Source organism: Bos indicus, chromosome 3 (genome assembly GCF_029378745.1).
Source record: "Bos indicus isolate NIAB-ARS_2022 breed Sahiwal x Tharparkar chromosome 3, NIAB-ARS_B.indTharparkar_mat_pri_1.0, whole genome shotgun sequence".
NCBI classification, from domain to species: Eukaryota; Metazoa; Chordata; class Mammalia; order Artiodactyla; family Bovidae; genus Bos; species Bos indicus.
In genome coordinates this window covers 51,999,439-52,023,081 of record NC_091762.1, presented here as the reverse complement: position 1 = coordinate 52,023,081, position 23,643 = coordinate 51,999,439, and the positions used below count along the sequence as shown (strand labels likewise).

Genomic DNA, 23,643 nt, shown 5'->3' with positions numbered 1-23,643 from the left:
AGAAGACATCAAATATTATTCGTTTACATTTCAGTTATTAGTTGGTTCCTAACCCACTGCACACTGAGGGTTTCTTTAAGGATATTTTCTAGTTTTAACAATTCCAGAAACCCACTTTCTGTTTTACTTTTCAATTGGTATTTTTCACTAAATACAAATTAAGCTTTTTTTCTTTTAATTTGGAGGCCTGGACTAAGGTATTTTAAAAAACAAAACAAAAAAAGCACTTAACTCTCAATGTACACTCAAAAAAAAAAAAAAACTGAAAGAAAATATTATATCTCAATCTTCCCAACCTCTTCATATCGACAAATGAAGAAACTGATTCCCATGGGCTTACAGATTTGCTCAAGTTTAAATAAAAGCTTGATAAATGAAGAAATGATCATTAAGATGCACAATCCAGTGATCTATTTTTTACACCTTGAAACCTGGATTAAGAAACATCACTTGAAGGAGTTTCCTGACAGTCCAGTGGTTATGACTTGGTGCTTTCACTGTGGTGGCCTGAGTTCAATCCCTAGTCTGGGAACTAAGATTCCACAAGCTGTGGTGCAGCCCCCCAAACACACACACACACACACACACACACACACACACACACACACACACACACACACACACACACAAATTACTTTATGATTGAACCATATATACCAATAACCAGACTTTAGAGAAAACATAAAAAATTTCTAACTCAGTCCATTTAATAAAGCTAAGCAGTTACAATCATCATATGCACTTGTTCATTCAAGCATTTATCTCACGTATATTTATTGAATGCTTACTATGTGCTAGATATATTCTAATTACTGAAGATAGTGCAAAAAGTAAAACACCTCGTGGATATTCTAATGGAAGTTAGTAAGTTCAGTCGCTCAGTCGTGTGCAACTCTGCGACCCCGTGAACCACAGCACGCTAGAACTCCCTGTCCCTTACCAACTCCCAGAGTTCACCCAAACCCATATACATTGAGTCGGTGATGCCAGCCAACCATCTCATCCTCTGTCATCCCCTTCTCCTCCTGCCCTCAATCTTTCCCAGCATCAGGGTCTTTTCAAATGAGACAGCTCTTCGCATCAGGTGGCCAAAGTATTGGAGTTTCAGCTTCAACATCAGTCCTTTCAATGAACACCCAGGACCAATCTCCTTTAGGACGGACTGGTTGGATCTTCTTGTAGTCCAAGGGACTCTGAAGAATCTTCTCCAACAGCACTATTCAAAAGCATCAATTCTTCAGCACTCAGCTTTCTTTATAGTCCTACTCTCACATCTATAAATGACTACTAGAAAAACCATAGCCTTGACTAGACAGACCTTTGTTGACAAATGTCTCTGCTTTTTAATATGCTGTCTAGGTTGGTCATAACTTGCCTTCCAAGGAGTAAGTGTCTTTTAATTTCATGGCTGCAATCACCATCTGCAGTGATTTTGGAGCCCAAAAAAATAAAGTCAGCCACTGTTTCCACTGTTTCCCCATCTATTTGCCATGAAGTGATGGGACTGGATGCCATGATCTTAGTTTTCTGAATATTGAGCTTTAAGCCAACTTTTTGACTCTCCTCTTTCACTTTCATCTAGAGGCTCTTTAATTCTTCTTCACTTTCTGCCATAAGGGTGGTGACAGACAATAAACATGTTTAAATATAAATAGGTGGTGATATGAGTTATTTTTAAAAAGTAAAAACGGGTTTGGAGATAGTAGGGGTAAGGGGTATGGATATTTTAAATGGGGTGGTCTATGAAGTTCCAGTGGATGTGACTGGTGATGCAAGTAAAGTCCGATGCTGTAAAGAGCAATACTGCATAGGAACCTGGAATGTTATGTCCATGAATCAAGGCAAATTGGAAGTGGTCAAACAGGAAATGGCAAGAGTAAACATCGACATTATAGAAATCGAGCTAAAATGTACTGGAATGGGTGAATTTAACTCAGATGACCATTATACCTACTACTGTGGGCAAGAATCCCCTAGAAGAAATGGAGTAGACATCATACACAACAAAAGAGTCTGAAATGCAGTACTTGGATGCAATCTCAGAAACAACAGAATGATCTCTGTTCATTTCCAAGGCAAATCATTCAATATAACGGTAATCCAAGTCTATGCCCCAACCAGTAATGCTAAAGAAATTGAAGTTGAACGGTTCTAAGAATACCTACAAGACCATCTAGAACTAACACCCAAAAAAGATGTCCTTTTCATTACAGGGGACTGGAATGCAAAAGTAGGAAGTTAAGAAATACCTGGAGTAACAAGCAAATTTGGCCTTGGAGTACAAAATGAAGCAGGGCAAAGGCTAGTAGAGTTTCGCCAAGAGAACACACTGGTCATAGCAAACACCTTCTTCCAGCAACATAAGAGAAGACTCTACACATGGACATCACCAGATGATCAATACCAAAATCAGACTGATTATGTTCTTTGCAGCCAAAGATGAAGAAGCTCTATACAGTCAGAAAAAACAAGACCAGGAGCTGACTGTGACTCAGATCATGGACTCCTTATTCCCAAATTTAGACTTAAATTGAAGAAAGTAAGGAAAACCACTAGACCATTCAGCTATGACCTAAACCAAATCCCTAATGATTATACAGTGGAAGTGAGAAATAGATTTAAGGGACTAGATCTGATAGACAGAGTGCCTGATGAACTATGGATGGAGGTTCGTGACACTGTACAGGAGACAGGGATCAAGACCATCCCTAAGAAAAAGAAGTGCAAAAAGGCAAAATGGTTGTCTGAGGAGGCCTTACAAAATAGCTGTGAAACAAACAGAAGTGAAAGGCAAAGGAGAAAAGGAAAGATATACCCATCTGAATGTAGAGTTCCAAAGACTAGCAAGGAGTGATAAGAAAGCCCTCCTCAGTGATCAGTGCAAAGAAATAGAGGAAAACATAGAATGGGAGAGACTAGAGATATCTTCAAGAAAATTAGAGATACCAACGGAACATTTCATGCAAAGATGGGCACAATAAAGCACAGAAATGGTATGGGCCTAACAGAAGCAGAAGATGGGATGGCAAGAATACACAGAACTATACAAAAAAGATCTTCATGACCCAGATAATCATGATGGTGTGATCATTCACCTAGAACCAGACATCCTGGAATTCAAAGTCAAGTGGGTCCTATTAGGAAGCATCACTATGAACAAAGCTAGTGGAGGTGATGGAATTCCAGTTGAGCTCTTTCAAATCCTGAAAGATGATGCTGTGAAAGTGCTGCACTCAATATGCCAGCAAATTTGGAAAACTCAGCAGTGGCCACAGGACTGGAAAAGGTCAGTTTTCATTCCAATCCCAAAGAAAGGCAACGCCAAAGAATGCTCAAACTACCACACAATTGCACTCATCTCACATGCTAGCAAAGTAATGCTCAAAATTCTCCAAGCCAGGCTTCAAAAGTACCTGAACCAAGAACTTCCAGATGTTCAAGCTGGATTTAGAAAAGGCAAAGGAACCAGAGATCAAATTGCCAACATCCACTGGATCATCAAAAGCAAGAGAGTTCCAGAAAAACATCTATTTCTGCTTTATTGATTATGCCAAAGCTTTTGACTGTTAGATCACAAAAACTTGTGGAAAATTCTTCAAGATACGGGCATACCAGATCACCTGAGTTGCCTCCTGAGAAATCTGTATGTAGGTCAAGAAGTAACAATTAGAACTGGACATGGAACAACAGACTGGTTCCAAATCAGGAAAAGAATACATCAAGGCTATATATTGTCACCCTGTTTATTTAACTCATATGCTGAGTACATAATGCAAAATGCTGGACTGGATGAAGCACAAGCTGGAATCAAGACTGCTGGGAGAAATATCAATAACCTCAGATATGCAAGACACCACCCTTATGGGAGAAAGTGAAGAAGAACTAAAGCGCCTCTTGACGAAAGTGAAAGAGCTGAGTGAAAAAGTTGGCTTAAAACTCAACATTCAGAAAACTAAGATCATGGCATCTGGTCCCATCACTTCATGGCAAATAGATGGGGAAACAATGGAAACAGTGACAGACTTTATTTTGGGGGGCTCCAAAATCACTGCAGATGGTGATTGCAGCCATGACATTAAAAGATGCTTGCTCCTTGGAAAAAAAGTTATGACCAACCTAGATAGCATATTAAAAAGCAGAGATATTACTTTGCCAACAAAGGTCTGTCTAGTCAAAGCTTTGGTTTTTCCAACAGTCATCTATGGATGTGAGAGTTGGACTATAAAGAAAGGTGAGTGCACAAGTATTGATGCTTTTGAACTGTGGTGTTGGAAGAAGTCTCTTGAGAGTCCCTTGGACTGTAAGGAGATCCAACCAGTCCATCCTAAAGGAAATCAGTCCTGAATATTCATTGGAAGGACTGATGCTAAAGCTGAAACTCTAATACTTTGGCCACCAGATGAAAGAGCTGATTCATTGGAAAAGACCCTGATGCTGGGGGTGACTGAACGCAGGAGGAGAAGGGGATGACAGAGGATGAGATGGTTGGATGGCATCACTGACTTAATGGACATGAGTTTGAGTAAGCTCCGGGAGTTGGTGATGGACAGGGAAGCCTGGCATGCTGCAGTCCATGGGGTTGCAGAGCTAGACATGACTGAGTGACTGAAGTGAACTGAACTGATGAAGATCTCTCTGTAGAGGTCATGGCTGGGCAGAGACTGGAGGAAAGAAAGGAACAAGTCCAGTGAGTAAACAGGAGAAGTGCTCCAAGCAAAGGATAAGAGGAAGGAACATGCTCTGCACTTTTGAAAGACATCTGGATCAACAACTACAGTATTGTGAAAATGGTGAGAGCAGAGGGGAGAGCATGAGAGTTATGCTGGGGATTGGGGATTTTACTCTAAATATAATGGGAAGCCACTGTGGCAAGCTGAGCTGGTGAATTTTGTGACTGGACTTAAGTTTTTAAAAGATCATTCAAGCTGCTATGTATTAGCTAATAATGACAGTAGCTAACATTTTCTAAGTGCTTATTATATTCCAAGTACTATTCTAAGCACTTGTCACATTTTAACTATTTAACTGTCAGAGCAACTTATAAAGTATGTGCATGCTAAGTCACTTCAGTCCTGTCCCATTCTGTGTGACCCTATGGACTACAACCCACCAAGCTCCTCTGTCCATGGGATTCTCCAGACAAGAATACTGGAGTGGGTTGCCATTCCCTTCTCCAGGGGATCTTCCCAACCCAGGGACTGGACCCATATCTCTTAAATCTCTTGCATTGGTAAGCAGTTCTTTACCACTAGTGCCATCTGGGAAGGCCAACTTATAAAGTAGATACTATTATTATCCCCATAAGAAGAAAATGAGGCATGGAGAAGTTAGATAACTTGCCCAAAGTCAGTTCATAAACAATGGAATCAGGATTCTAACACAGGCACTTGGGACTTGGGTTAGGGGTCCACTGAGCCTCAGGGGGTTCGAACCAAATGTGGTGGTGGGGGCAGAGTGGTGAGAGAAGTTGGGGGGGGTCAAAGGTGTGCAGACTCAAAGTATATTTTTATGGTAGAATGAATAGGATTGCATGTGACATCTGATAAACATAGAAAGTCAGTGGATAACAACAAGGATTTTGGCCTTGGTAACTAGGTAGTAGTGCCCCTTATGGAGATGGAGAACACAAGCAGTGAACAAAATGGGGATAGGAGGGCTGCATAGAACTGAAGATAACCTCCCAAATTAAGGCGAGATAGGGAGTGTATTGGAGAAGGCAATGGCACCCCACTCCAGTAGTCTTGCCTGGAAAATCCCATGGACAGAGGAACCTGGTGGGCTGCAGTCCATGGGGTCATTAGGAGTCAGACACAACTGAGCAACTTCACTTTCACTTTTCACTTTCATGCATTGGAAAAGGAAATGGCAACCCACTCCAGTGTTCTTGCCTGGAGAATCCCAGGGACGGGGGAGCCTTGTGGGCTGCTGTCTATGGGGTCGCACAGAGTCGGACACGACTGAAGCGACTTAGCAGCAGCAGCAGCAGCAGCAGCAGCAGCAGCAGGGAGTGTATTGCCTGGAGAATCCCACGGATGGAGGAGCCTGGTAGGCTGCAGTCCATGGGGTCGCTAAGAGTCGGACACGACTGAGCGACTTCGCTTTGACTTTTCACTTTCATGCATTGGAAAAGGCAATGGCAACCCACTCCAGTACTCTTGCCTGGAGAATCCCATGGACGCAGGAGCCTGGTGGGCTGCCATCTATGGGGTGGCACAGAGTCGGACACAACTGAAGTGACTTAGCAGCAGCAGCAGCAGGGAGTGTATTAGCTTCCTGTGGCTGCTGTAACTAAAAACTTGATGGCTTAAAACAACAAAAAATTTATTCTCTTATCATTCTCAAAGTGTCAGCAGATACACCAGAGTCTCCCCAAGCTCTAGGGGAGAAACCATTGCTTGCCTCTTCTAGCTTCTCACAGCTGTTGATATTCCTTGGCTTGTGGTCCCATCACTCCAACCTCTGCCTCCATGAATACATCACCTTCTCCTCCTCTGTCTACATCATATCTCTGTCTTATAAGGACACATGTGATTGCATTCAGAGGCCACCCAGATGATTCAGGACAATGTTCTCACCTTAAAATTCTTCAGTTAATCATATTTGTAAAGACTTTTTCCATACAATATTAATATAGTAACATTCACAGGTTTGGGGGATTAGGATATGGGCATATCTATGGGAGCCATTATTTAACCTACAATAATCAGGAATATGTATAAGAAAAATAATAAAAATCAACAGGTGTGGACAAAGAGTTGGCAAAGTTTATTCCTTTTTCACATGAGAATTGGATCTTCTGCTAATTCTCTTATCTCTATAATCCTGGTACTCTAAAACAGTATGTCAACTATAATAAAAGGTAACTTGCTTATAATAAAAATTATCCCTGGGATTGATAAATTGTATGGAGATTGGAAAAATTTTAAATCTCTGATGAGAAGAGATATTTGGAGGCTTCTTCCCTGAGAACAGAGACCCTAGCAAACCAGGTATGTTTTTCATGGGCATCATGGAAACTATTCCTATAGAGCATAGTTGCCTATTAGTTCCTGGGGGGTATGAGGCTTCCAAACCAGAGCAACACACACACATACACACACACACACACACCCATGTAGGTCTAGCATTGGAGCCAGCAACTGGAGAGCTCCAGATGGCTGTATGAACTCATGCATCCAAAGCCCCAGGCATCCAAATGAAGAGGAAGGCCATGCTGCCCTGCTCTATGCTGCAGCCTCTTCCCTGTATCCTTTAGCAGATTGAAGCCACCTGTGGCCTGTGATAATTTCTTGGGTCTGAATGTTTGTTTGAACCCAAGAAGACCCCCTGGATGTTTGCTGCCATATGTAATACAGATATCATTTCAATTTAATTATTTCCATTCCTTCCTCCACCAGACTCTTTAACATAGTTGCCAGCAGGGAAAAGGAGCTGCACATTTGTTCCATCCAGTCACCCTCTGGTGGTCTCACTCATAAGCTGTAAAATGACTAAAAGGGGCAAGGAAAAGCAAAACCTGGAAAACACAAATTAATAAACGCACAGAAACTAACTTGACTGCTTCCTCAGGGAGGAGAAGTAAGTAGAACCTTAGATGAGTATGTCATGCTTCCTGCACTATGCCTTCAAGAGGCCTGTCCTCCAGGATTAGACACAGAAGTCCCAACCCACATCTCTGCTGGAAATGTGCAAGTGGGCTCATTACTCAGAGCCAAGATAAAGGATAAATCTTTATGAGTACCGTAAGTATGAGTCATAAAAAATAGGAAACACATGTAGGACATATACACAGTAATAGTACCAAGCCAGGGAAAGTGTTTAGGAAATGTGTGTAAGAACACATGGCAAAAAGAGAACTAAAAATTACCTCTGTACACTACTCCAAAAACGTTAAAAAAAAAAACCTCACAGCAAATCAGGGGTCCATATCACTCTGGTCTCTAATAAACACAGGTCATTTCCCTCCTTGGAAATAAGCTTTTTTTTTTTTTTTCAATGAAAAAAGAGGAGAACTGAATCAAGAAAAAGAACCTCACAGCAAATCAGGGGTCCATATCACTCTGGTCTCTAATAAACACAGGTCATTTCCCTCCTTGGAAATAAGCTTTTTTTTTTTTTTTTCAATGAAAAAAGAGGAGAACTGAATCAAGAAAAAGTAACTTGGAGTAGGCTTTGAAAGATTTTATGATTTGGGAAGTTTGAACAGCTTCCAACGAAAACACTGGGAATTAGATATTAACAGCATTAAAACTGAACAAAAAGAAATCTTTTCAGAGGAATACTTATTTTCAATGGTGATATTACCATTTCATTTAGATTCTTACTATCTTAACAACCAGTGATGATAAGGGGGAAAAGAGTGGAATCTTCATTCCCTATGAAAGCAGGAAATACATGCATTAAGAACACAGCAAAAGCAACAAAAGGCTAGCAGAAAACCCTCTAATGGCCTCTCGGCTTGGCAGAGAGAGCTCACACTAGGGAACAGGCAGAACCCTCTGGCCAGCTGCACCAGATGACAGTCTGGGGGGTGTTCAGAGATCAAGGCAGGGTAATTGGCCCCCCAAATTCCTCTGGGACAGATGGTGGCGGCAAAATGCCCACACATGACTCCACTGGAAATTAAGTTCTTCAGTCGCCTTGGATTTTGGAAGACCCCCAAATTTGAGACTCAGCATGGCAAGCAAAGGAGACATATGTCTCACAGCAAAGCACACATGTCCATGTCCACGTGGACCTTGGGCTTCACTGGACTTCAGCCTTCTCCTTTATCTTCAGAAACTACTCTCTCCCAAGGAAAGCCTTGCCTTCATATCTATCCCCTTGAGGTGGAGAGGAATAGGCAAGAAATGTGTATTTTTTTTAACTTCATTAAGTTTTAAATTTACTGAAGACTAAGAAAAGTCAGTATTCTTTAGGAGCTATCCTGAGGTAGGAATCTCATATAATTCCCACCTCAGAAAAAAATCCAGCTGCAGACGACCAGAAAAGGCAACGGGAGCATGACTAGAGGTGGAAAATGTAGTGCCTCACTTTCCTCTGCCTCTCTATTCTCAGCCCTCTCAGCACCTGCCACATCTCTTTAGTCCTCTCTCCCAAGGCACCTGCATATGCACCCATGTCCCTAGGAGTGAGGCCTTGTGAGGGGCTCACCTTTTAAAATATGAAGGCAGCTTCCCTTTAAATCAGTGCATGGGTGCTAGGCACAGGAAACCTACAGCCAAATCACCAACCTGCTATAGCAAATCAAAAAGAATCAGATGAGGGACTTTCCTGGAGATCCAGAGCTTAAAGAATCCTCCTTGCAATGGAGGGAGTGTGGATTCGAACCCTGGATTCGAACAGGGAACTAAGATCCCACACACTGCAGAGCAAGTAAACCCGTCCGCCTGCCTAAACCCATCCTGGATCCTACAGCTGGCTCTCCTTGGCTTATATTAAACCCAGTGACATCTAATTTAGTCTTTGTATCTTCAAAAGAAGCCAAATCTTAGCTAAAATTTACCTCTCTTTTACCAAAGGATGTAAAAATTCTAGATGCAGTCAAAGGACTCTGTAGTTCAGGTAGAAAATGCCATAAATACCAAGCACTTATTGTAGGGTGTCTTGGACTAGAACCCAGATAATGCCAGATGATTGCAGGCAAAGAACCATACCAAGGAGTTAAAAGTACAGCCATTTTACCTTAGTTTCAGCATACTAAATCAGGAGTGCATTAGGAGCAAAATGCCATCAGGATACTAGAAAATAATGCTAAACTCATAAAAGACAATTTTTAAAATTAATCTTTTCCCTGTGAGTTTAAAAGGCTATCAAGTATCTGGACATTGATGTTTTAGCATGTCAGACAAGGCCAAGGAGTTTCAGGCAAAGAACTATTTCAATTAACCACCCGTCTAGCCGAGGTATCCAAGCAGCCTGGAAAGGAGAGCACAGAGCACAGAAGTGCAGTGGAAGCCAAAGCAGCAGGTTTTTCAAACAGATTCAGATTCCTGTGTCTTTAAGACCAGACCCTCATAAATGGATTGCTTCTGCTGGACACCATGCTCTAAATAAACAGACTCTTCTGGCCGACACACAACTTCCTGTAGGGCTCTGGTGGGTAAAGCTGGAAAAGGCTGCCAAATCCAATGACCAGCAACTTTTGAGCTGACTTAGAAAACAAGCTACAAAGACTTGAGTCCAGAGTAAACAAAGGAAAAAGCCACATTAAACAGGGAACAAATTACTATACAGGCAGGGATATTTTAAGTGCTCACTGAGCAAAAAAAAAAAACAAAATAAAAAAAATCAAGTTACTAAGTATTTAATGATATAGGGTAAAGTAAAAATGCCTTCTTTCGATTGGAGGAATCAAGGTTAATTAATTCCAGCAACATGAAGAATTGGCTGGGAATCATCCCCCTGCATCAGGACAGATCGTTCTCAATGGCCCAACTTCAAACCCGACTCAGATCAAATAAACTACCCAAGGGAGCAGCATGGAGTCGAAAACCATTTATAGCTTTTACCCAGCTGAGGGAAAAGACTAGCTGGTGTACTAATAGAGGACTAAAATCTATAAGACTAAAGAAAAAAAAAAAAAAAAAAAAACCTCAGAAACCAGCTGGAAAAGTCTAAAACAGAGAGCTGGAGAATATATAGTAAATTGCAGTAGTCCAGGTGGTGCAGTGGTAAAGAATCTGCCTGCCAATGCAGGAATCACAAGAGATGTGTGTTCGATCCCTGGGTCGACAAGATCCCATGGAGAAGGAAATGGCAATCCGCTCCGGTATTCTTGCCTGGAAAATCCCATGGACAGACAGGCCTGGCAGGCTACAGTCCATGAGATTGCAAAGAATCAGACACAACTGAGCATCCAGCATGTATGCACAAGATTTAATTAGGAAAAATAAATCAATGCAGTAATACAGAGCAGAGGATACCTGCTCTGCTGTAGCAGTTAAGGACTGGGAACAAAACACCAAGTCCACTGATATAATGAAATCAAATCAAAGTACACAGTGGGAAAAGGGAAGAATTTAAGCAGACTTATGATGATATTTTAAATAATATCCTCAGCACCATGCAAAAACCCAGAGTCCCTGCAAGGCGTGGATGGGAGGGGAGTTGGGGGAGAATGGATACATATATATGCATGGCTGAGTCCCTTTGTTGTCCACCTGAAACTATCACAACATTGTTAATCAGCTGTACCCCAATACAAAATAAAAAGTTTAAAAAAAACAATCCATGCAAAAGAGTCCAGTTTGGTTCCTGCCCTTAAGAAGTCCCCTCCCCAGACTACACAAGATTAACACACATGATTCAGCAGCAAATAATACAAGAAAACATATAATTCCATACTCTGGGGAGGTGCAGATTGTGGGGGGTGAGGGAGTCAGAGCTACTTTAGAAAAGAGGGAGTTGGAGGAAGATAAAGGAACCAGGAAAAGACTTGCTGATGAGTTAAGACTCAGCACATGGTCTTCAAACATGACCCATGTTATGTTTGAAGGGTTAAGAAAGCAGTTCAGGTGGAATTAAGAAAAAGCTATAAGGCAATGGATTCAGCAGAAAGGTCAGGGGTGAGGCTCAGGAACATGCACTTAAATATTTCCAAGGGATTCAGATACAGGGGCTCCACATACCATGTACACTGATCCATAGGATTAAGTCCAAATCCTTACTTGTGTGGCTTTTCCAGTTTCATCTTCCACTTCCAGGACCCAGCCCACCCCCACCGCTGCTCCCATCATTACCGCATCCTCTATTCCAGGGGTTGGCAAGCTTTATCTGAAAATGACCAGACTGTAGACATTTGGGGCTTTGTTATTCTTGTTACCCTAACTCAAGTCTTCCACTGTGGCAAGGAAGAGGCCACAGACAACAAGTAAACAAATGGGCATGGCTACGTGCCAATAAAACTTTATTTATCCCCCCCCCAAAAAAACTTTATTTACAAAAATAGGCATCCAATTGATGAATGGATAAGTAAGGTGTGGTATAGCCATGTAACAGAATGCTGTTCAGAAATAAAAAGGAATGAAATAACCAATACATGCACAGCATGGATGAACCTCAAATGCATTACATTAAGTGAGAAAGCTAGTCATAAATGTCACCCATATTATGTGATTTGATTTATTTGAAAAATGCCCAGAATTTCAAATCTATGAAGTAGATTAGTGGGTGGGAGCATGGGGAATGAGGAATGATTGCTAATGGGCACCAAGTTTTCTTTCGGGGATACTAAAAATGTTCTAAACTTCAGTTGTCACGATAGTTGCACTATAAATATATAAATATACTGAAAGTCATTGACTTGCATGCTTTAAACAGGTGAATTTTACAGTGTGTAAATTACATACATACAAAAATAGGCAAGGGTAAGGATTGGGCCCAAAGCCCATAGTTTGCCACTGCCTGATCTGTATGTACATCAGCCACACCATGCACACGGAAGAACTTTCCTCCACACGTGGTTTCGCTCTTCCCTCGGCACATGTTGAAGCCTTCCTTCCCCTCAGCCCAGTAACTTCTACTTGACTTTGAAGTCTTTCATCAAATGCTCTCTTCTGAGAATCGCTCCCTCTCCTGCATATAGAATTACCACTCCCGCTGCTAGGGACAAATAATGGTCATATTATTTGTCACACTGTATTAAACTGATTTTCCCTCAACCCGCAGCAATGCTCAAGACACAACGATGAGGAGGAATTCAGCAGACAGTCTATCTAGTACACAGTAGGTTCTCAATGAATAACTCATTGAATAAGTCTATAAATTAATGAACAAATGAATCAGTTATAAGAACATTCTTTAGAGAAAAATCATTTTAATGAAGAGGCCCACAAGCTGGACTGAAATAATCAGGGCCTAATGCTGATTAGGCCAGTCCCAACAGACTGGTTAAGGAGCTGCAAGGCAGTGGAGAGGAGCATAGAAACTCAGGAAATTTCAGTGGAAGGTCAATAAAACTTGGTGACTGAACAAATATAGGGTTTCAGTGAATAGGTAAGTCCAAGATGGTTCAAAAGTCCCAAGACAGAGGACTTCCCTGGCGGTCCAGTGATTAAGACTCCATGTTTCCATTGCAGGGGTCCTGGGTTCAATCCCTGTTTGGGGAACTAAGATCCCACATGCTGTGCAGAGTGGCCAAGGGGAGAAAAAAAAAAATGAAACAAAAATACACTGAAAACACACACAGATGATTTGAAGGAAAAAAGAAAAAGAAGGTGGAAAAAACTGTCCCAAGACAGATGGTAGTGGTACCGTTGATGGGACAAAGAAGTTAGACTGATAAACCAGCATGGGGGTAAGGAGAAGACCAGCTTCGGAAGGTACTTACAGTCCATTTTAAAGATAAATAGCTAGCATTTGATTATTTCTTGTGTGCTAAGCATTCGTGCCAGTCCTAAGGGGGCCATAGAGATGTCTGTCCATCCTCAGTGAATCTTCTAAAGAATTGCCACTATCATCTCTATTTTACCAAAGAGGAAACTGGGGCTCAGAGAATTAAGTAACTCACCCAGAGTCACATGCTTGGGAAGAGACAGAGCTGAGGTCAGCCCTCTATCTGACACCAGGTAGAACCACAGTGATAGCCACTGCTCCACAGCACACCTCAGGCGCCTGAGAGTCTGAGGTAAGACGTGAGAGGTACAGTGCTTTGGAGAGGAGACTGGAGCTCCACTTAAAAGCCCTGAGAGAGTCTGGGGAGTCGTTGGCATGGAGGTGACAATCCAAATCCTGAGAACAGACAAGCCACAACAGGGAGAGTAGACAGGGGAAAACCAGGGCCAAGGACTACAGTTCAGTCAAAACCACTGAGAGGAAAGGAAGAGAAGCTGGGAACGAAACAGAAAAACAGATGGAAAGCTAGAAGGAGAACCAAGCTAAGGCAATATCCTGAAACCGAGAGAGAGATGCTAGAAGAGGGGGCACAGAAAAAGGAGCTGACGTGGGGTGAAGAGTGGGGAAAGGGGTGGTGGTAGAAAGAACTCTGCAACAGGAGCTGGGGTCCCTGGGGTCCAGTTCAGCCCTGACACCAAATTCTTGTTTGACAGTGAATAAGCAATGGCTTCACTCCCTGGCCCTGGAAGGTGGTTAAAACTGGGTTGTCTTGAGGGCATCTCTCCAGTCCCACCGTCCCATGAGTTGGTCAAAAGGGAATCACCAGAGACAAATTCAGAAGAGCAGAAGTCAGGCTACAAAGAGGAAAGAAGGGGAAGGCAGGAAACACAGACTCACTCATTCAAGGTGTGGGGTATACAAGGAGAAGAAATAAGATGGTGCAGAGAAGCTATCAGCAGAGCCAGGTTCATGCACAGCCTCTTCACTGAGAGAGAAAGGAACGGAGAGTAACTAAACACGTGTCTCATTTTCACAGAGATTAAAAAAAAAACACAGTGGAGAGTGGAACTCTTGAAAGTAATGAATACTTCTGCAGAATTTGGGTATTTAAGTCAGAGGTATTAGCCAGTAAATTGACATTTTCAAACAAAATGTCAAAAGAGCAAATCAGAAATGGAAAGAAAAAAAATACAAGTTGGATATCTGGACACTCGGCAACACACACAAACTGGGCATTTGCCCAACCGGCACATCTGGGTCTCAGATTTGCAAACCTGCTCTTTACTTTGGTCTATTGCTTTTTTAAAATACTCCCCAAAGAGTTCTAAAAGCAAAAAGTCACATTTTCAAATGTGGAGGGTACTCCCAGAAAACGTTAGAAATATTTCCTAACAATATTTTGGGGAAATTACACAATTTTTTAAAAGTCAAGAGCAGTTACCATGGCCACAAGGGTATGGGTTGAGGTCGTAACCCTAACCTCCATAAAGACCAAGACTGCACCGGTTGGAAAATGCTGCTGCTGGACAAATTTCAGAAGGAGTCAAGGCAGCCTCCCCTCCAGACTAGGGAAGAGGCAATAACAAGAGAGGATTTTTCAATCTGTCAGCTCCCAGCCAGCAAAAAACATAACCAGCATTACCTCATGCTAAAATGGCAGAGTCCAACCAGGCTTGGTCCCTCTGTGGGGCAGGGAGTGTGCTTTCTGAGGGCTACGTTAACGGCGGTTAACGGCAGGGTTTAAGCCATGTAGCTAGCCAGTGTGTCTTATAACTTCTTCACTTTTTGTGTCCTAATTGGTTTGCTAAATCCTGATATTTATTAACACCATTATTGCTCTGAATCTGCTTTCCCTTTTTCTAAAATTCCAAGATTGGGTTTCTGGAGAGTTCTCATTTGAGAGTTAGCTGTAGCTTGAGATTGAACATCTTGCCCCAGTGTGTTAGAAACCATCGTTGACTAGCGAGGCCAGTCCTACCTGGCCTGCATTGTCTTCTGTTGAAATAGCAGCCGGGCGTCTGGCTGCCTGGCTGGCCCAACCCCTGTTCCTCTGTCCAGTCCTGGCCTGGCACCTTCTTACTGCCCAGCAGAGTGTCATCATGTAACCTGCAATGGGTATCTTCAAGCGAAGGGGCAACTCATTTTAAATAATATGGCTGTCCTATTTATTTAGGGCCTCCAATTTTACGTGAAAGCCAGGTTCAGTTGTCTTTCAAGTTAATGAAATCATTTTCACAGCAAGGCTCAAATGAATGGGGGAAGAAAGGAGGAGGGAAAAGAGGGAAAGAAGAAGGGACAGAGGAGAGAAGAAAGGGAGAGGGAAAGAGATTGAAAAAAAAAAAAGAAAGAGGAAAAGGAATGTCTTTTGAGAAATGAGACCATTGTGGTCAGGGTAACTTTCTGATAAATCTGCTGTCGGTCTGTGACGAAATGGCCAGTTCAGAGATGACTTTACCTGTCAGGCTGGGGTGACTTCCAAAACAACTTCCATTTAAACAAACACCCGGCAGTGTTTACACATGGAAAGTGTTTGTTTAGTAACTGAATTTCACCAATATACAGTGTCTATGTGTGAGGGTTTACTTTGATGCCTGCTTATTTTAGCACAGGCTACATATAAGATCTCTGAAACATAAATAGCCTTGAGTTCGTTTGAGGTTTTTTCCCCCAGCATATACACAGGAGTAGCATTGGGAAGTCATTCACAAATAACAGCAGAGGGGAAAATGCCCTGCATGAGAGTAGGAATGTACCTAGTGTGCTAGTGTTCATTTGCTATTTCTGCTCCCACATGTGTACTCTCCAAAAAACAGTCCTGAAATTTTCTATCAGTTCTTTCAGTGGTGATATGTAAAGGTAAGAAACCCACACACTCCCCCAACCCCTGCACTGTTCTGTCCATATTTTAATAACTGGAGGTGGGGGCCAAAAAGAAAGAAGTTGTCCACCTAATATTGCAGAAACAGGGGAAAGATGACAGACAGACAGATCGGTAAGTAGGTTGCTGCAAGGATCTCCAATTTAATTCCTAAACTGCCAGATTCCTCAAAGGAAGCAAAAAAGATGTCAAATCAGATGGCAAAGTCCACATACTGAAGCTCCTGTACTTCACTCAGAGCAGAAAGAGTGCCTGAATGTTTTGTTTTCTCTCCACAGAATTCCAGCAAGTTTGGTTACAAGTCATGGACTACTAGCAGAAGACAGGTGAGTTACTGTGTGGAGGCAGTTAAAAGCTTTGTTTGGGGGGAGGAAAATGATCAACTGTGAAAAACAGATGGGAGGTTGGCATTTAGTGCAGGATTAACAGCCACATAGAGAGCAAGGGCTCCTACACTCAGTCCTGCATTTTCTAATTACTGACACTTGACATGATAATCTTTTAAGCCAGAAAGGAAAAGGGAGACAATGCTACACACAAAACCACCCTTCAAACTGCCCCAAAGACACAAGGAAGGGGAAGAAAAGGAGCTCTGAATATTGGAAAGAGCTTTCAGAAGCCTATGCAGGAAACGCAAACTTTCAGTGGGAGATCTGCTGGCTCATGGAGCAGGTTTAAGTGTGACACGATGGCCGGTTTCATAGCCAGAGCCAGGTCAGAGCTAAAGATGAAAGGGAAGTGGACTGCGGGGAAAGCCTGGACTGTAGAATCCAACAGAGTGGGGCTGCATATCCAGGGTCTGCTGTGTAACCTCCCTTCCGGTCGACAGTGAGAACGGGCAGAGACAACACAGGTGCCGGGCAGGTGGCTGGCCCACAGCAGGCACTTCACCATCACCACGATCACCGCTGTTACTGTTATCTGGGGCCTCAGGAAGCTAAGGGTAATGAATTAGAAGGGCTTCCCAGGTGACACAGTGGTAAAGAAATCAGCTGCCAATGCAGGAGATGCAAGAGACTCAAGTTCAATCCCTGGGTCGGGAAGAATCCCCCAGAGAAAGAAATGGCAACCCACTCCAGTATTCTTGCCTGGAAAATGCCACGGACAGAGGAGCCTGGCAGGCTACAGTCCACAGGGTCACAAAGAATCGAACGCAACTAAGCATAGACACACACAAGGGAGCTGTTAAGAGGCAAGCAGAACAGTTCGCATTTTAGACAGGTTCACTTCCTTCTCTTTCTCCCAACTGTGGTCTTTTCCTGCCCTCAAAAAAAAAAAAAAACAGGAAAGGAACAACTATATGCCACAGTCCTTAGAGAAGTTCCAAAATAAAAGTGACCTGGAGCCACATGTGTGATTAACTACACATCCCATTTGGCACTGCCTGCCTAGAAGCCTGGAGCCAAATTTCAAACTCAATCATGCCAATCACATTAACCCTCATGGCTATCAAACTATATCTTTCTAACAAACTACACTTCTTTGTCCTCATTTTGCATTTCTTCTTACACTGTTGGTATGTCTGTTGTTGTAAGCCCATCTCAAATCCCTTTTGGAATGAAACAGAATAATACATAAAAGAATGGAGGGTTCTGAGCTTTCTGACAGGTGTGTGTGTGCTTAGTCGCTCAGTCTGACTCAGTGTCTGACTCTTTGCAACCCCATGCACTGTAGCCCACCAGGCTCCTCTGTCTATGGGATTCTCCAGGCAAGAATAGTGGAGTGGGTTGCCATGCCTTCATCCAGGGAAACTTCCCAACCCAAGAATCAAACCCAGTCTACTGCATTGCAGGTGGATTCTTTACTGTCTGAACCATCAGGGAAGCCCTCTAACGGGTGAGGATAAATTTATTAAACTTGGCCCCTTTCCCATGACAATGGATCCTCCCAGATCCTCACTCCACCCTACAGCCATCTCACTGGCATGGCACGCCCATTAACAGTTGCTTCTTTGATGTCAAAACACATACATAAATTTAAACACCCATAATTACTCCCAGAATCTGTTATACACATACATATTGCTAACTAAGGGCTTTTCATAATAAGCAAGCAGTTAGACAAATGGGAAATAGAAAAGAAGCACTGCCACACAAAAAAACAGGTCACAATAAAAATTAGATGATAGGGAGCAAAACTGTTGCCATTCCAGCAACTAATGAAAGTATATCACTGTCAACAAGCAGCCTCTTAGTAGTGCCACAACCCTTCTTGGGAATCAGGAAACACCCAGAGGGACCAAACTCAGGGGCAGGCGCATGGGGTCATTAGGAAAGAGTTGGGGGAGAGGGGCAGTGGGCATGCCCGGGGCAGATTTTACTTTGAAGTTAAAGGGCACAGGGAGGATGAAACCTATGATTTGTTGTTGTTTAGTTGCTAAGTCACGTCCAACTCTTTTGCAACCCCGTGGACAGCAGCCTACCACGCTCTTCTGTCCATGGGATTTCCCAAGCAAGAATACTGGAGGAGGTTGCCATCTCCTCCTCCAGCAAATCTTCCTGACCCAGGGATCCAACCCATGTCTCCTGCACTGGCAGGCGGATTCTTCACCACTGAGTCACCAAGGAAGGCCAAAACCTATGATACATCCCACTTTTTCTAAAAGACAAAACTGATCTCTCAGGCCTGTTTACCTTCTTCTGTCCGCTTCTGTCGCCAAAGAGTCTTTTTCCAATTTACTGTTCACTTCCAGGACTGCTATTTCCAAAGTCGATGATTACAAATGAGAGGTGTGGTCTCAGATGGAAAATACAACTACAGGTCTGTGTTGTCCTGATGAGAATCCAGCAGGGAAGTCAATAGCAAAACCATGCTTCACCACAGACAGCTTTGTATTAATCATTGTAGCAAGCATGCTTCTGATACAAATTCTCTGCTGGCCTATAAAATTGTTTATCTAACTTAAGTATAACTGTTTCCCCAAATCTTGTCAACCTGCTGCGGTTATTATTTTCAGGTGTAGGCTGTTATATCCTCCACAGAGGAAAAGCAGAAGCCTCTCCTCAGTTGCGGAGAAGGCGATGGCAACCAACTCCAGTACTCTTGCCTGGAAAATCCCATGGATGGAGGAGCCTGGAAGGCTGCAGTCCATGGGGTCGCACAGATTTGGACACGACTGAGCGACTTCCCTTTCACTTTTCATTTTCATGCATTGGAGAAGGAAATGGCAACCCACTCCAGTGTTCTTGCATGGAGAATCCCGGGGCCGGGGGAGCCTGGTGGGCTGCTGTCTATGAGGTCGCACAGAGTCAGACACGACTGAAGCGACTTAGCAGCAGCAGCAGCAGCAGCTCCTCAGTTGAGGAAACTTAAGGTGCCTGGGAGATAGGAATTTAGAAAAATGTTAGAGAAGGGATGATTTATAATAGATCTTAATGCTTATCTTCCACCAATAACAAGCCAGGAGGAGGGGGTGGGGATGGGGTTGATTTAGTAATTCCCTTGCATTTAAGGAGGACAGCATGAAAAACAACTACCTCGGTCATAGGAGTCAAAGTAATGATGGCTTGGAGCCAGTAGGGCATTCTTTTCTAATTTACAAGCAACAACATTTATCATTTCATCTTGAAAAATATTTGCCCTTAATATTTGGTAGAAACATGCACAAAGGCTGTCTCTGATCCTCCCTCCCATTATTACCACCAGAATCAACTGGCTGTTATTTTTAGCACAGACCATATAAAATAGCATATGTATAAAAATCAAGTTATCTTTAAAAACATCAGAAAGAGTTGGAAGGGCTTAGGTTGGAGGAGGAAGCAATCTTGGTGTTAAAAAAAAATAGATACAGTTAAGGTAACTTTTATTTAAGTTTACAGACATAGAAAGTAAGTTGGTGGTTGTTTAGGGCTGATTAACAGCTTTACTGAAATAAAATCCACATGCCATAAAATTCACCCATTTAAAGTACAACTCCATGGCTTTTAGTATGCTCACAATTTATTGACATTTATCAATGGTATTTAGTAATATTCATATACAACGGTGGAACCATCTGCTGCTGCTGCTGCTGCTAAGTTGCTTCAGTCATGTCCGACTCTGTGCGACCCCACAGATGGCAGCCCACCAGGCTCCCTCATCCCTGGGATTCTCCAGGCAAGAACACTGGATTGGGTTGCCATTTCCTTCTCCAATGCATAAAACTACAATTCAATTTTGGAACATTTTGTCCCCCTCAAAGAAACTCTGTACTCATACTCAGTCAGTACCCGAGTTCTCTCTTTTGCCCTTCAGCCCTAAACCACCACCGATTTACTTTCTATCTCTGTAAATTTGTCTGCCATGGACATTTCACATGTATGGAATCAGACAGTATATGTTTTTTGTGTCTTTCACTTAGCATAATGTTTTTAAGGTTCATCCACATTTTGGCATGTATCAGTATTTCATTCATTTTTATTGCTAAATAACTTTCCATCATATGGATATATATATCACATTTCATTTATCCATTTATCCATTGACAGGCATTCAGGTTGTTAACACTTTTGACAGGCATTCAGGCATGCAGGTTGTTCCCATTTTTTGGCTATTATGAATAATGTTGCTATGACATTCATGGACAAGTTTTCATGTGAACGTATGTTTTCTTTTCTCTAGTATATACTCTTAGGAATGGAATTGCTGGGTCACATAGTCTAAATGATTTTTAAAAGCTATTGGCATGGCTGCAGTAATGAATTTCCAGTGTCACACATGAAGAAGGTAAGAGATACTTATTTTTCCTCCTCCATCTTATCGTCCATAAACAAACTCTCCTTCGTTGTCTCTTTGTCAGGGCCTTACTGCTCTGGATCATCCTCGACACTCACTCTGTAGACATAAAATACTCCAGGTCTACCCTATGAGAGCAGTTCAGAGCCAGAGAGAATTTCCAAAGATCACATATCCCAACATTTTGTCTTCTAACAAAATAGAATACAACCATCTATTCCTTAAAGTCCCCCAAAGACGGGAAGAATGCAATTTCCCTCAGCTGCCTACTCTCAGTAATACCTTCAAATCACTAATCCCAAATCATACATACAGTCAACATTTTTTAACCAAGTTTTAGAGACTATCCCCACAGGCCCTCTTTCTTTCCTTCCTCACTGAGCATATGATGTCCCTTGATGCCAGCTCATTTTACGTATCTTCAGGACAACCATGTCGATTTTTATCTAACACAGTAAATACAAGTGTGGGAGAGCTCTGCTGTCATTCCTTGAGGTATTTTTCTTTTGCTTCAATAGTCTTATGTGAATCTATTTTCAGAATCAACAACAGTACCGCACAATTTAACATGCAGAATTTCTGCTGTTGCTGCTCTTGTAATAGCTCGGACTTGTTTTTTCTGTCTTGGTTCTTCTGAGACAGCATATATAACATGAGTAATTATTGCTGCTAAAGAACTGCTGGAGTCAGCAGTACCTCATATGAGCTGTACTTCCTCCTCCCCTTCTTCCCCTCCCACCACAAATTCTCCCCCATAAGTTAAAAATTAAAGACGCATTACTGGGATAAAGAAATCTGACCTGAAATATGTGCCGCAGCAACAATGGCAAGCAACCAAGAGTATTAACAATAATTTCCAATGTAGCTGGGAAGGTTAGATGATTTGTCTTTGAAATGAGCCAACTCCACACACTTTCACATGATTAAAATCAGTTTGCTTTCCCTTCTGACACCTCGCCTCCCCTAGTCCTACTCCTCCCGCCCCCCTGGAATGAAGAGTGGCTGAGGCACATAAACAAATGGTTCTGGAAATTAACTTTCTTGATCAGAAACAAGCTCAAAGATAAATTCTGCTCTGCATGAGTTTTTCTACACTTCACTGGGATCAGGGTTTATTGTGGTTTCTCTCTTCCCAGAGAAATAATACCCTAATGATAACATTTCTGACACAGAAGCTTAAAAACAGAAAGAATGACAACTGTGTGTTATCTTCAAAGAACTAGCAGGACCATTTTCCACAATGTGGGTCATTTCGGAGCCACAAGACAGAGGAGGCTATTTCGCTCGTACGATAATGACCTTGGGCAAGTGAGTTATCACTGCACCTGTCTATAACCTATAAATTGAGGGCAGTAATAGGACTTCTTGGAATAAGTGTTTGAGTGGTTCAAACAGTGCTGAGGACAGAGGAAATACTGAGTCACTACGAGCTTGGGTCATCATCACCACCACTAAGACCATCTTCATCTTCGAGAAGGTGCTTGGCTAACATAAGGAGCTACCCACCCCAGGGCTTTCATGTGAATATTAATACAATGGAATTAATATAATTCCATTTCCCCTGACACATCCTGCAGGAGCAGTAGGCTCACAAGACAAAAAGAAAGAAGACAGACAGCACAGAAGGAGATGAGAGACATTCTACAACAACAGAAAAGTGGCAACACTGTTTTTTCACAACCATGTTTTAAAAGTAAAATTCTCAAAACATTCTTTCCAATATGGGGGCAGGAGTTGGGCAGGAAAGATGAAAAGCGGAGAAAGCTCTCTAGAGAGAAGAAGTTGCCCAGTGCAGAGAGCAATCCTTCTGGATTAATTGAAATCTTTCTCTCTCTCTCCTGTACTTTGTGCCCTCCTCCCCACTTATGTTCATACATGAATACATGAGCATCCTTATTAAACCCAGAATGGAAGAAGAGGACTCCACATCCAGAGAAGTGTCTTTACAAATTCCAAGGGGCAGTGGGTAGAAAGCTGGCACAGCACCTACCTCTTTCTGCGGCTGGCCGGGCCCCTGGTCGGCGGCACGGAGGTTCAGGACATGCACCTCCTGGGGCAGCCCCACCGTGCCCCTACTGGCACATCCCGACAAGGCGGTAAAGCTCTCCATCAAGGCCTGGACCGGATGGGAGGCATTGACAGGCGACAGTTCACACTGGGCACGGGGCTCTGGACCTGCAGAGGGAATCACAAACACGAACCCTTCAGAGACAGCAGTTAACTGTGGTACGATTAAATTAACTGTTCTGGATGTACAAGCCATGGCCAACCCACCAGGGGTGCCTTTCCAGGTAAGTTGTTTCTAGAAGTGAAAAGTGAAACTGTTAGTCACTAGTCATGTCCAACTCTTTTGCAACACCATGAACTGTAGCCCTCCAGGCTCCTCTGTCCATGGGATCTCCAGACAAGAATACTGGAGTGGGTTGCCATTTCCTTCTCCACGGGATCTTCCTGACCCAGGGATAGAACCTGGGTCTCCTGCATTGTAGGCAGATTCTTTACCATCTGAGTCACCTGGGAAGCCCAAGTTGTTTCTAGAACTAAATGGCTAAAAAAGCTAGTCTACTCTTCTAAAACCCCAACCTTAAACTCCTTTTGGATGATTTTGACGTGTATTTGATTAAATTCCCTTTTGGACACACAAGTCACAAATGTTTTCTTCTGGATGGAGGAAACCTCCCATCTGACATCTGTGTTCAATTCTTACTTCCCCTCTT

The 23,643-nt window shown here is 42.6% G+C and overlaps 1 protein-coding gene across 3 annotated transcripts in view; it reads right to left on the bottom strand.

Annotated features, from left to right (window-relative positions):
* The window catches only part of TGFBR3 (transforming growth factor beta receptor 3), a 209,549-nt gene that overhangs the window by 101,175 nt on the left and 84,731 nt on the right, over positions 1–23,643 (bottom strand). For all 3 annotated transcript variants that reach the window (XM_019957070.2, XM_019957069.2, XM_019957071.2), the window contains one exon: positions 22,917–23,101. In XM_019957070.2, the coding sequence (XP_019812629.2) occupies positions 22,917–23,101 (185 nt within the window). The remainder of the gene's footprint in view (positions 1–22,916; positions 23,102–23,643) is intronic.